General features: G+C 50.1%; 1 protein-coding gene across 1 annotated transcript in view; it reads left to right on the top strand.

Moving 5' to 3' along the window:
• Positions 1-1,752: 1,752 nt before the first annotated feature.
• Positions 1,753-14,533, top strand: part of Capn2 (calpain 2) — a 52,494-nt gene continuing 39,713 nt past the window's right edge. The window contains exons 1-2 of the mRNA XM_087906060.1: positions 1,753-2,408; positions 6,996-7,065. Of these exons, the coding sequence (XP_087762186.1) occupies positions 2,172-2,408; positions 6,996-7,065 (307 nt within the window). The 5' untranslated portion in view covers positions 1,753-2,171. The remainder of the gene's footprint in view (positions 2,409-6,995; positions 7,066-14,533) is intronic.

A 14,533-nucleotide genomic window follows, 5' to 3' on the forward strand; every position in this document is an offset into this window, starting at 1 on the left:
CTTCAGAAACCATTGAAAAGAAAACCCCTAACCTGCAAACAACTGCTGTTTCTTTCGGTGGCGCACAAGATGGTGTGGTGACAAGCGGCGTGCCTGTCAGGCAATGTGCCGAGAGTTGAAACTTGAAGACAGAGCATGTGAAACAAAGTCAAACTTAGGTAGGGAGAGGTTGTCATTTGAAAGAAAGACTGTGGTTATGGGCAGAATGGTCCTGTCTCAGGGCTCTGCAAGCATCTCAGATTCATAAGAACTGGGGGAGGGGCTTGTCTTTCTGTGGCAGAGGAGGGCCAAACAGCCACGTAGAATCTGGAAGAGCAGCCGGACAAACACTTGAACTGCCTAGCCAAGTAGGGAAAGTTCTGGCTGGTGAAGGTGGGCTGGGGACACTCAGCTTCGTTTGTGTGTGCTCTGGCCTGGGGGAAGAAGAGCTGGGGAACCAGTAAGGAAAGAAGGAACCCTGAGCAAAGGAAGCAGAGGGTCAGCCATGGGCAACAGTGGACTCCCAGTTAAAGACAAGAATGGACATGGTAAGGAGTGGTGTGGATATCTCTTAAACCTAAAATTATAGTTATTGTATTGATATAAAATAAAAACCTTTTTTGTTTGTTTGTACACTGTTAATTTTTTCTCACTGTCAGATTTCCATCGGCCCCGCCAAGATGTCAGGACTCAAAGAGAAGAGGAGGACTCTGGACATGCTTCATGCACAGGAGTGCGCATGAGTCGGCAGTGCTAACAGACAAACTGGTCTTGACACAGGGAGAAAGACACTTCCACTCCTGCAGGAACAGAGTCATTTGCATAGCACATAGATATTTCAAGTTGCTACAGTTACCTACAACTTCCAGAGCTACAAACTAACTCAGAAACGATGCTAGACCATGATGATCTGGAGGGAGGTTCCAAACCATGGTTCCCGAGTCTGGTACGGAGAGAGACATTTCAGACTGCATTGTTCTGGCTTTTCTCTCTGTAGAGCACTGCCCAAAACCCGCTAACTCTATAGTAGCATCCTTGACTTTCACTCAGTAGAGGCCAGAAGCACTCCCCTCCCAACGGTGAAAATATGAAGAATATCCGCAATTATCTCCAAAAGCAGCTTGGGTCACATGGGTGGGTGGGGGTTGCCTCCAGTTGAGGACCCCTACTGGAAACCATTCATAGCACAGGCAGATACTAAGCCCTCCCAGTATTCATTCCAGAAGCAAGTTCTCTGTCTGTGAATTGCAGCTCAGAAATTCTCCCTCGACAGAGCGGTAGCACCAGTCACCAACACAACACTGGCTGTCTTCTAAATGTTCTCTCAGTGTTAACTCAATAAATCCTCCCAGGTAAATTTGAGTTTTAGATACACTTCACACAGTTATTCTAGTATAGGTTGGTTTCGGGTGGTATTTGAGGGCTACCCATACTAAAACCACACTTTTTTCCCCTTTACTTAAAACTCAGATTTAACCCGGATGGCTGTTTTTGCCAAATTGTACAACCCAACTTATGCACAAGTAACTGTCCGCTAATTGCAGGGATCCTGGGGCCTTAGAATCCCTGTTCTGCCTGTGGCAGGCTTTAACTCATGGGGTTACATCATTGAGCTTCTATGGGACTCAGTCTCTCATCTGTGAGATGAGTACACCGGCAACCACTTCTCATAAAATTTCAGGTATTGCCGCACTTGTCCAGAGTCTGCAGAGTTGTTAGGATCTTGGGCCGGTGAGTGGCAACTGGGTTAGTCTCTGCGCTCACACTGCAACTGACTCATCCTGTTTCCTGGACAGTCATTGCTGAGTTTCGCCCGGCATTCCTCGCGACCGACACGCTGGGGTTTGAGTCTCAACTTTCCCACCCCAATTTGAAAGCTTTCCCCGCCACCGGGTCGCGTCATCCCGGGAACCGTCCGAAGGTGGCAGCAGCGGCCCCGCAGTCCTCCACGGTCGGGCTGGCGCTGTGCAGGTCGCCGGCTGACCGCGTCCTGGGTTAGGCGACGAGCAGGCCGGGAGAGGCAGAGGCCACACCCCGCGGCCCAGGCTCTTCCAGCCGGTGAATCATCGCCTGCAGCAGCGGCTCCCGCGATCCGCTGCAGCGCCCCGGGCCCGGCCGCACCCCAGCCGAGTGCAGCGCCCTGCGTCTCCGCGAGCCATCTCCTTGTGCAGTGAGACAGCCCGATCGGTACCATGGCGGGCATCGCAATCAAACTAGCCAAGGACCGCGAGGCGGCCGAGGGGCTGGGATCGCACGAGAGAGCAGTCAAATACCTCAACCAGGACTACGAGACGCTGCGGAACGAATGTCTGGAGGCTGGGACGCTCTTCCAGGATCCTTCCTTCCCCGCCCTGCCGTCCTCTCTGGGATACAAGGAGTTGGGGCCCTACTCCAGCAAAACTCGGGGCATCGAATGGAAGCGGCCCACGGTAGGAAGCACCCGGGGACCGGGTGGGGCCGGGAAGAGCTGCAGTGGAAGGCTACGGGCCAAGACCCGAGGCTCCTGAGCTCGGTAGTGCTAGCTTGGTTGTGCTCCGCGATTGCTGCTAAGGGAACTGCAGATGCAGGCTGTGGCCCACCCAGTAGACCTGCCTCCGGATAGCCCAGAGCGGTTGGCAGGACAGGACCCCAAATCCCAGTAGCGGGCACGCCCAGCAGGCCGACTTTGTCTTCACAAAGCCTCTGGGACACAGGGCCGCTGGGGTGAAACTTTTATTGCACTCTAGTGGTAAGATGGAGGGAGGGGACATGGGTCTGCTGTGCGGGTGGGTATCCGATAGGGTAGAAGACTTCCGGTGCTTCAGGGAGGCAAGGGTGGGCACAGCCTGGCGCGGGCTTACATAGGTAGTCACAAGTATCTGTGAAGGTTGGGTTTATCCAGCTTGGATCTTGTTTATTTCTCAAAGTGTAGCTAGCATGCCCCTGCTCACTCCTCAGTAACTTAACAAATATTTGAAAGGCTTAAGGATCCTGTTATTCATTATTTCTCACCGGGGAACTCTGTCCCCCAACTCCCAAATGTTCTTGGGCCAACCCTCAGGATCTCTGCCCTTACGCCCTTCCCGTTCCTGAGTGGTTTCAGTCTCCAGTGGAATTCCGCCTGGCTGGCCTGACTTTCCCAGGGAACCTAGAGGAAATCTAGATTCATGACCTGCTCCCATTCTCTTGATCCTCCCAGACCACTTTAGTTATCCTGAATTCGGTTGGAGATCTAGAAAGTACCCTAGAGCAGCTAGGTGCTCTACCCCAAACACCACATAAAACCAGGTGCATAGTAATGTATAATCTATAATCTATAGATTATAGTCTATAGTCCCAGAATTTAGGAGGTGGAGACAGGAGGATCAGTTAAAGTGGGGCACCACTGAGGTGGCTTTGATTACTAAGCTTAACAACCTTTACTCTATCCCAGAAACCCACGTGGAAAGTGAGAATCAACTCCCAAAAATTGTCCTCTGACCTCCACATGCACACTGTGGCACACATGTGGACTCTTGCAGGCATGTACACACACAAAATAAATAGATTAATAATAATAATAACAACAACAAAAATAACGACAACAAAAGAAGGTCAAAGCTAGCCTTGGCTATATAGCGCGTTTGAGGCCAGCCTGGACTACATGAGAACTTGACTCAAATTAAAAAATAAATAAAAAGGAAAACCAGAAAAGTCTCTGTGGAGCAGGACGGTGAGCACCTGGGTGCACTGAGTGAGTCATTGGTCCTCTGTTCCTCACCTCAGCCAGGTGGGGTAGTACACACCTTGGACCCAGCTTTGACTGCTTAGTAAGTTCCAGGCCAATCTGAACTACAAAGTAAGACTGTATCAAACGAAAAGATAAGAATGAAGCAAGCCAAGCCTCTCTATGCCCTCTCTTGTCCAGCACACTGGGTACAGCTGCCACAGCTGCTTCCGTGTCCCAGAGACACTCAGTTTTTTTCCCTTGCCCTTCTCACCTGCCAGGCATGCTCTCCCCTCGACCTCCAAGTCTAGTTCATTTACATTCTTTGGGGCTTTGTCACATGTCTCCTCCCCAGAGAGTCTTTCCTGGCCACCCTTAGCAGACCTTCCCCACCCTGCTGTTCTCTTCTGCCTAGCATTTTCCCCATGAACCAGTGTGGTTCCATGTGTTTTCTTGTTCTGCCGAGCTGGTGTGTTGTTTGCCCTTGTGCTCTGGGGGTCTCAGGGAATCGTTCCTCTTCAATATTCACCCGTGCATTCATTCCTCAGCATTTATAAAATGCTGTTCTAGGCCAGGCATTGAGACATCCATGACAATCACAACAAAACAAACCAATGAAACGAAGTCACTGAGCATTTGGAAAATGAATGAACGAACGGATGTACAATCATTGTGAGCCTTGAATGACATCCCGGCTGGGGAGGTGACTCATACGCAGGAGAAAATGTGCCTGACTTTTGTGTACTGTTTTACAACTTGCTTTCTATCCAAGTTTCATTTCTGTGGCTGTGATAAACCCCCCTGACCAGAAGCAACTGAAGGCAAGAAAGGATTTTTCAGCTTACAGCTCCAGGTTATAGCGCTTCACTGAGGGAAAGTCGGAGCAGGACTCAGCAGCCTAGGGCAAGCTGGCCACACACCTCATAACCATTCTATAGTTGGGGAAACAAAAGCTTGAGCATGTCAGACTTCCTCAGAACAAAACAGGAGTGGAGTCAGGCCCGGGCTAACTGCCTTCTGCCCTGACCTATCTTGCCAGACCTTGGTGGGGTCAAGCAATGGTACAAAAAAAAGTCCCCCCTGGGCTTATCAGTCACTGGATGGTGTGGGGTAGGGTGGGGTAGGGACCAGGCAGGCTGGAGACCCTGGAGTAGGAGGAATGGAAGAGAGAGAGAGAGAGAGAGAGAGAGAGAGAGAGAGAGAGAGAGAAAGAGAGAGAGAGAGAGAGGAAGAGAGAGAGAGAGAGAGAGAGAGAGCACGCACTAACACCTATGGCTTGATTTGAGAGACTGTTCAGCTGTGGGCAACTTGAGTTTGTTAGAGGTTGAGTCATGAGAGAGGAAGGGATTAAAGATGACTTCCAGAGAAAGAATGAAGTAGCCATGAGGAAGAGAAAGCAGGGCAGGGCAAGGGATCTGGTTAGCCATCCTGGGGGCGGGGCCGGGTGCTGCTAACTCTTCCTGAGGGGATGTCATGACACTGGCAAGAAAGGGCTCCACTACAAGAGGGATGAGGTAGAACATGACCACGGCCACACTGAGGGCGGGGCCAGTGCCAGGCCCCTGATAGGAGTGGCACTGCACCACCCAAGGCTGGCACATCCGGTCTTCTATAGAGTTGTCATTTATAGAGTTCTTGGCAAGGCCGTTAATGTTCATCTTCCCTGACCCTGAGAACAGTCTCTGTGGGCGGTACATTTGTCTTCAAACCCATTTTACAGATGCAGATCAAGTTCCAGGGTGTCCAGTAACCCACCCACATCCTAGGACCTATGCAATAAGAGACACCACCAAGATTCTCACTGCCTTGTCAGAATCCAAGGCCTGTGCCTGCTCCTCCTTTCTTCTACTGCTGCATGGCTACATCAGTGTTTAATTCCAGGCTCCAAAGGCTGTAGGCAGGGCTGTTTTCTCAAGTGTCTCTGAGCTGTGAAGTCTGAACTTTGGCTTCTCTGGAGACCCTGTGGCAATTCTGAAGTGTAATGGTAGCCCCTTCCGGAGGTGAGAGCTTGGTCCCTGATTGATCAGTGTGATTAAGGAGGCTCCTGGAACTGAGCCCCGTCTGTGCCACCTCTAGGATAAGTGCTTGCCTGGCAGGCCTTAGGGAAAGCTGGCTTCCATGCCTGGAGAGAAATGCATTCTCGCTATCCCTTCTTCCTCCAGGCAGACTGATGGGGAAGCAGGAAGGGAGCATGCTCTGTGAGCTGGTGTGGTGCTGGAGGCTGCCAAGATGGCCCCATGCTAGACCCAGCTCTTACCCAGGGAAGACTCCTGGAGACAGCAGCATGCCCAAGGGACAAGGCCACTCTATGCCGATGTGGCACTCCTACAAACCAACATCTCTGAGTCAAAAGCAGCTCAGATTTGGGCCCTGACTTCCTTTGTGGCTTTTGGGTGGAGCTCTTCAAAATCCGGAAACACACCCAGGGGGCTGCTGGAGGGCTGAGCCCTTCCACCTTGGCTTCTATCAGGCTGTTGGGAACAACCATGGCAGAGGCACGGGGTGGGGAGGCTTAGTATTAAAGAGCTCAAATCCCAGTGATCTCTACCTCTGGGGAGCCAAGGAACTTTGAACAATCACTTTACTTCCTGAGCTGCTCCCTACATGTAAGAGGAGCTAACATCACCCTGAGTTCCCCCCAAAGGGCTGTTAGAGATAAGGCTCCATGCAGTGTCTGCACAGCGGGTGCAGAGTGCATGAATTCTCCTGGTTCTGGGGTGAACTCAGAAGGGCTGGATCCAGTCCCCTGACCCAAAGAAGCACGTATATTAGAAAGGTGGAGGAGTACCCGTGAAGGCCACCGCACAGCACAGGTTTAGGTTCCCAAAGGCTCTGGAATGGAACTCCAAAGGGAAGAGTGGAGCTAAATGAGGAGGAAAGGCTTCATCCTGGAAGAGAGGGGCGGGAGACTTGAAAGATGAACGGTTTGGGAAAATGTAGGCAAAAGAGGAATGCCTTGTAAGCCCAACCACTAGCATGCAGGCCCAGAAGAGAAGGTGCCAGGATGGTGGGCAGCGAGCACTTAGCACAGAGGGTCTCAAAGCCTGGCAGAGGAAGCTGGATGTACTCCCTGCTCTTGGTAAACAGCATAAAGGAGCTGACTGCAAGTGATTTGAAGTGTGTGGGGCCTGATGACTTCCTGGAAGTTCCCCTTCCCCCCACCTTCCCCACCCCTCCTTAGGACAAAGGGAGCAGGGTCAGATGACAGGCACCGAGGTCTGACTGTGGAACTCCCCTCTAAGCCCTCAAAGCCAAGTAGCAGGAGGAGGAGGGGCTGGACCCACAAGCTCCTGCCTGCTATAGTGACCTTACTCTGTGGGTTTCTTTCCAGGAGATCTGCTCTGACCCCCAGTTCATTGTTGGAGGAGCCACCCGCACAGATATCTGCCAAGGAGCTTTGGGTAAGTCATGGGGTCTGGAGCAACCTGTGCCGCGTCAGCTGCAAGTTCCATGGCTTCTGTTCTCAAGCCGTGTGGTGACTTCCATTCCCAGAAGTTCCCTGGACATGTTGTCTCCTGGGGATGTCCCCCAGCCAGCCACAACACTGAGATGGAAGTTCTGTGAGGTTCAAAACAGGTCCCCAAGAGGAGGCAGTGGCACCGTGTGAAGGAGGGGAAACCTCTGCTGAGAGGAAAGGGGAAGCGCCAGGGCCAGCTCAGCCCTGCAGGCAGCTGGCTCCCTGTGTAAGCTGTGATGATCGTGGACACTCACACAATTGTAATGGTCATGGATTCAAACTAGCCCAGGCATCAATCAAGATTGAGAGGACTGTGTTTGAGGATTCGGGCTCCAGAGTCCCCAGCCTTGTCCTGAAACTTCCCGGGCTTCGCTGAACTCTCAGCGGTGAAAATCCACCCTCATTTTTTCCTATACATAATAAACATGGGCCTATAATTATTGGAGCAGATTATTTGCAATGATAAGCTGGAAACATGCTGTCCGCCTCAGCCGGCTTCCCAAACAAGCCCACGGTAGCAAAACTAACCAGCCAGAATTCACCACCTTCCCGAGCCCTCTTCACAGAGGTTCTGATCTCTTAATGATGGCAGCCATGATTTCCTAAGCCAGTCACTAAACGATACTTGTCCACGCTCCAAGATACCCCTGGTCACTCTGAGTTTGCAGACAAGTGTGCTAAAACCAAACTGTAGCCAGAGAAGAGGCCTGGTGTACAGACATTTGGTCTGATCCGAGCCCTAGTGTGTTAAGTGCCGAGGTGGCCTCCCTACAAAGAGGCCTGCCAACGTGTCACCCTGCGGGGGACATCACAGCCTGTGCAAATCCTCAGGACAGGGCAACCTCTAGGGAGAACAGGATCCAGACTTGTTGGAACACAACCATGCTAAGTGTGGATTCCTAAGATGCCAGAGAGTTTTCTCACCTGAAGGAAACAGGCCTCCCTTCTCTGCCCTCCCTTCCCAGGAAAGAGCAGACTGGTACCCCAGGGTACCTAAGGTGTTCCGTGGGGGCCAGCCACTGGCTCGAGAAAGTGGAGGTGGTAAGGGCTGGGCGTTGATTAAGGTTATGACCAAGCTGGAAGTTTTTGAAGGATCTGGAAAAATCCAGCAGCTACTGAGCCCTACTCGCAGCCTAAACAGCTGCTTCAGAACTCTGAAAATATACTAAGGGCTAAGCCACACATTACAAGCATCCGAGTTAAGTCCCGTTTCAGTTCCACCAGGTGGTTTGGGAGGAGCCATACAGCTAAACTCCTGGGAGAAATTGCTTGCTCTATGTCCAGAACCGAATGAAAAAGGGAAATATAAACCTTCCTAAACTTTCTTGGTAATTGATCTAATGTTTAAGGTCTCTGAAGGGCCCCGATTAGCCATTTTATTTTCTCTTGGCTTTTATTCTGGAAGATTCTAATGAGATTGTGGGTCATGAAATGTAGTCTACTGAACTCTCGCCCTTCCTTTTGACTTCTGGGCATGAGGTCCCAAAGGGGTGGTAACATCCCCAAGTCCCAAAAGGCTCAGGAATGGCAGAACAGGGCTGTGACAGAGACACAGGCTCAGGAATGATTGTCAGGAGTTGGGGGACCTTGGCCCAGGCATCACTGGAGACCTCAATTTTCCCAAACTGCAGAGGGAAGCAAGTTAAATAAGATGGCATCAGAACCACTGATAGGTGGCATTCAGCCCTCTAAAGCTATTCTTGCTGTGGGCTGGAACGATGGCAGAACGCTTGACCAGTAGGCAGGATGAGGTCCTAGGTTCAATCCCAGTGGCAGCAACGAATTAATCAATAAAAGCAAGCCCTTCCCTGTTCATGGCTGGCTGTTCCTATTCCTGGGTTTGGTTGTGAGCAGTAAGGATCCTCCCCTGAGAAACAGTGGGTGACTCAGACAGCAGTGTCTTTTTGTATGGTTTGGTCTCGTTACCATATGCAGCCATCCCAAGTCCCATATAGATACATTTTTTAAGATTTATTAATTTATTTTATATATATTAGTACCCTGTAAGTATGTATGACTTTATGCCAGAAAAGGGCATCAGATTTCACTATAGATGGTTGCAAGCCACCATGTGGTTGCTGGGAATTGAACTCAGAACCTCTGGAACAGCAGCCAGTCCTCTTAACCCCTGAGCCCAAGTAGATATTTTTACAACCACTATGCAGATATGCAAACTGAAACACAGAGAGGAGGGCCTTATAAGGCTGCGCTCTAATCATTGCCTGAACCCTGGTCTGATGCCAGGTCCTGCACTCACTTTATGAGCCCACCCGGGGTCTGAACCCATGGTGCTGAGCTGAGCAAGTTCATTTTCTCCACTTGTGCCTCCTACCCCAAGTGCATTCAGAGACCCAGTGAGCCTGCATAAATGGCACCCTTAGACTTGTACTCGTCCCTCAAGTGGTTCAAACCGTGTGTGTGTGTGTGTGTGTGTGTGAGAGAGAGAGAGAGAGAGAGAGAGAGAAGAGAGCATGTGTGCCTGCACAGAGGGGCTCCCTCCATGAGCCACCTGTACTGCAGAAGGCGGCTGGACCAGGCATGGACTCCTCAAAAAGAATCGGTCCTTCCTCAAGGAAGGTTGGAAATAAAAGACCGGACCTCAGCCAGACTGACCCAGAGAGAGGCCAGAGGCTCTGTAACTGCTGATGGTGACCGAGCCTGTGCCCAGCAGGCCTCTGGCATCCAGTCGAGACTGTAGGGTTCCCCCTGCTGTCCCAGCTGTTCAAACTGCAGACCTGTGCTCTCTGGGCCATTGAAGTGAGTCAGTTTGCCTCCACCTCCATCTGGTTCCCAGAAGACCCACCAGGAAGTGTCTGACCTCAGGGTGCCCTTCCCTACAGCCTCCTAGTGTTTCCCTCTTCAGAGAGGCAGATGGGAGCCAGCTGGGTGGGAAAGGTGCCCCTGAAGGTGGAGTTTCCGGTTTTATGCCCTCTACCACTTCATAGCCTTTATGATTTTGGGCAGGCCACCCAACTTTTGTGAGCTTTAGTTTTCCCTTCTGTAGTAGTGAGAACTCAAAGAGCAGCCAACTTAGCAATGGTCCATCTTAGCCCTCTTCAGCTTTGCAATGCTGTGAAGAGCACTCACATTCGTCCAAAATCACACTTTGGATTTTGGTTTTTTTCCTGGCTAATAGCATACATCCCAGAACTCAGTCCCAAATGCTGGGGGTGATAGCGAGTGAGTTCCCGTCAACCGTTTACTCATGAGGGGAAATATACAGTGTTTGGGGCATTGAGCTGCATTTGTTAAAGTACACGAGACACTCAACATTTTGTAATAATGTGGTCTTGTGTTGGGGGACTTTGCCCACCTGTAGGTAATGTAAGTTCTCTGAAGACATTTAAGGAAAACCAGGCTTTGTACTAAATGCATGAACATGCATGCGCATGCGCATGCATACACCTGTGATGGATTTTTTGGGATGGGATTCGTGGTAGAGGTCTACTTTTCCTGTTGCTAGGGTGAAACCCTCGTATAAAAGCAACGTAAGAGCGAAAGCGTTTGTTTTAGCTCACAGTTCAAGAATACAGTCCATGGTCGGGGAACCAAGGTGGCAGAGCTGTGGGCCGTGGTTACACCATGTCCGCAGTCAGGACCAGAGAGGGATGAGCACAAGCTGCTGTCCAGCGTCGTTTATCCAAAGCTCAGGGAATGGTGCCTCCCAGAGTGGACAGGGCTTCTCACCTCAGTTAATGTCATCTAGATGATCCCCCACAGGCATGTCCAGGGAACCACCTTCCAAGTGATCCTGAAGTCTTTCAGGTTGGCAGTTATCTCTAACCATCCCTGTAGGATGGTCAAAGAATCTCTATAATGAAACATTCCCCTCCCAGAGCTGGAGAAGTGGCGTAATGTAGGAGCCAGAGTTAGCACTCTGAAGAATCCTAAGGAAGTGGAAGGGAGTGGAGGCAATAATAGAGCCCAGCAATGTGAAAAGCTTTCGCCAAATTGCAAAGGGAGAGAAGGAGAGAGATAAGTTGGATTAGAAGCGGAACCTTTGCTGTTTGAAGAGCTCGGAATCCAAGGGTGCGCATGCCATGGTGGGAAGGGCACGCCCAAGTCTGGAGCTCTCAGGAGATGAAAATGGGGGAGAAGGAAGCATTATGGGGCAGGCGCCCGCTCTTTAGTTTTGTGAGTTGAACTTTCAAACATTTTAAACAACTAAAAATGAAAGGTTTTAAGTCAGGAAATAAACCATTAAAGAAAATACCTCTGTGTTAGCCCAGAATTGCCTGGAACTCACAATGCAGCTCAGACAGGTCATTGACTGGAGACTAAATGCTGGGTTTGTTGTCCACTAGGTACATTGTAGAAAGAGAGGAGGACGGATCAGCTTATCCCACCAAAGTAGCCAACACCTATTTCCTAGTTATTGTCTTTTTAAAAAATTTCATATGTCATTATTATTATTGTCGTTGTTGTTCTGTGTTTGAGATAGTGTCTTGCTGGGTATCCTTAAACTTGTAGCAATCCTCCTGCCTCAGCCTCCTGAGCACTGAGATTACAAATGTGCTCCAGTTTTATACTCCAGATGTTGGGATTATAAATTGTACCACCATGCCTGGATTTCATACTTAGTCATTTGTTTTAAAGGGTTTTACTATGTAGCCCAGGCCTAGAATTCATATTTATCCCATCCTCAAACTCATAATGCTCTCGCCCTCAGTCTTCTGAGTGTTGAGATTACAGCAGTACCACCATACCTGGCTTAAAATGTTAAATTTTTAATTTTTTTCACGTTATATGTATGGGTTTCTGCTCCCTCCCCCCCCCCCATGTGGGTATACCTTGTTTGTGTAGTGCTCAAAAAGGCCAGGAAAGGGGACTGGAGAGATGACTCAGAGGTTAAGAGCATTGCCTGCTCTTCCAAAGGTCCTGAGTTCAATTCCCAGCAACCACATGGTGGCTCACAACTATCTGTAATAGGGTCTGATGCCCTCTTCTGGCCTGCAGGCATACACACAGACAGAATATTGTATACATAATAAATAAATAAATAAATAAATAAATAAATAAATAAATAAATAAATAGTAAAAAAAAAAAAAAAAAGGCCAGGAAAGGTATTGGAGCTACACGGTTGTGAATCACTGTGTAGATGCTGCAATCTAACTCATATCCCCTTGGAAAGCATCCAGTGCCCTTAATCACTGAGCAAGCCATCTTTCCAGCCCCCACATGTGAATTTTAAATTCATTTTTATAATAGGAATTTTTGCATTTTAATGAACTTTGTGCTTTTAGAATAATTTTAGCTTTGCAGAAAAATTGAGGAGGCAGCACAGAGACTCCTATACCCCGGAACTAGTTCCCAGTCTTACGACTGTCTCAGTGAGGGTGGTACATCTGCTACCACTGACAACCAGTATCGGTGCATTCTCCTAAGGCCACACTTCCTGTAGACTCTTTAGGTTCAGGGTCTCTTCCAGAATGCCACATTACATCACTGTCGTGTCTCCCAGGGCGCCTCTTGACTGTGACCGTGTCTCGGCCCTTCCTTGTTTTTTGTTGAACTTGACAGTTTCAAAGAGTACCAGCCAAGAATTGTGTATGACGGCCTTCCCTTGGAATTTGCGGCCGCCTCTTTTAAAATAATACGTGGAAATGTTCAGCACGGTGGTGCCTGTAATCCCAGCACTCAGGAGGCTGAGACAGGAGGATTACTAAGGGTTCCAGGCAACCTTATCTCAGAAACACACCAAATTAACAAGAAGAGTAAGAATTAAAGAAGACGATGATGGTGCCTGTCGTTAAAAAAACGAAACAAACAAAAAAACTAGACAATAACCAGAAAACGGGTGTAGGCTAGTTTAAAGAAGAAAGTGAATCCATCCTTCTCTCTTCAGGTCCTTTACCCCCAGCCCCACCCCACCCTCCTGCTCCATCACCCCACCCCACCCCCACAGAGGCCCCTCCCGGAACACTTTAGTATCTATGAGTCATGGCTTCCGCAACTTCCTTTCTGCTGCAAAGGCTCTAACATAGCTCTCTCCCGAGGCTGATGTCTGCTTCCCAGCTGTCTCCCCTGCCGCGGCTTCAGGCAGCAGAAGCGGTGGAGCTCCGGTGAAATGCTGGCCTCTGTTTTGGCTTGAGGCCCTGTGTTGCCCTGGCTGGCCCCAGGCTCAGCCATCAGACAGCAAGGCTACAGCCTCCCATGATAGCTAGCTCTGCATTTGGCTGTGGAGTTAAGAGTGGTGGGAATCCACCAGAGCCTCCAGCTCACCTCCAACTGTCCTCTGAAGCCCCAGCGTGCCCAGCGGGTAGTGGGACTGACTGCTAGGTCTGTAGATCAGGATATGCTCTTTGGCTATCTGGGCACTCCCTCAACTTTCCCACCAGCTGTCTGTGGCTGGGTGCCACAGCACATCCATGTATGACTTCAGTCATCTCATGTCTGGGAAGAAAGAGTTAGATCAGATTTTCCTAAGGCCCACACTTGCAGCGTGTGATTTTAAAATCCGTCACCTCCCCTGTGCTTGGGAGCAGAGTTCCAAGTCAACGGAGTCTTGTTCAGCCTCAGCCCCCAACAGTGTTAGCTCCAGGGAGGCTGCTATATGGGGCTGCAGCAGTAAGGACTTCATGTCCTGTGAGGTGCAGTCAGGTCCAGGCAAGATCACTGCGTGGATCGGTGAGCCCCAGGATGAGATGGCCCATGCTGTCTCTGACTTGCCTGAGAGCAGGTGGCCTAGAAGGCAGGTGTGTAATGAGGCAAGGTCGACCAGCTCTGTCTCATCCGAGTACTTAGCAACCATGCAAGTGTCCAGCTGCACTGTCCAATATGGTAGCCACCAGCCACATGGCTCGGCGACACCCAAACTGTGAGGAATGCAACCGAGGAACTGAACTGGGGGTTTTGTTTTGTGAAATGCATTCTCATATTATAGCTTGGGTTGGTCTTGAATTCAAGGAGCTCCATCTGCCTCAGTTTCCCATGTACTTGGAGTATAGATGTGCATCCTTATGACTGGTGGAAGGAATGTAATTGTAGTTTTTATTTCAATGCAACTAAAGGTGACTATGGCAGGGGATTGTGCGGCAGAGGGCGGGACTTTGGGGACCTGTCTCCTGTCCATCCTTTACTCTCTGTCATGGCCCGGTCCTCACATCAGAGCCAAGCAAGGTGCACATGTCAGTCAGCCTCTGAAAGCATCAGGGTGAGAGGGAGGACTTGGGCGCCCTAAGGTTAGAGGCTAGCCCCTTAGCTCTGTCACTTTGAACAGCGAGAGCACTCTTCCATACAATGGCTATAACCATGGGAAGATGAAATGGGATAAGTCACAGAGGCTCAGCGTGCAAGAGGCTGAGGCTTGGCAAGGAGTTGATAAAACCTCTGGGGACAAGAGTGTGCCCGAGGGGAGACACTCAGATGAGGTCACATTGCACTGCCCCTCTGTCATGCCTGGATGGGTCCA

Source organism: Myodes glareolus, chromosome 5 (assembly GCF_982192425.1).
Source record: "Myodes glareolus chromosome 5, mMyoGla1.1, whole genome shotgun sequence".
NCBI lineage: Eukaryota > Metazoa > Chordata > Mammalia > Rodentia > Cricetidae > Myodes > Myodes glareolus.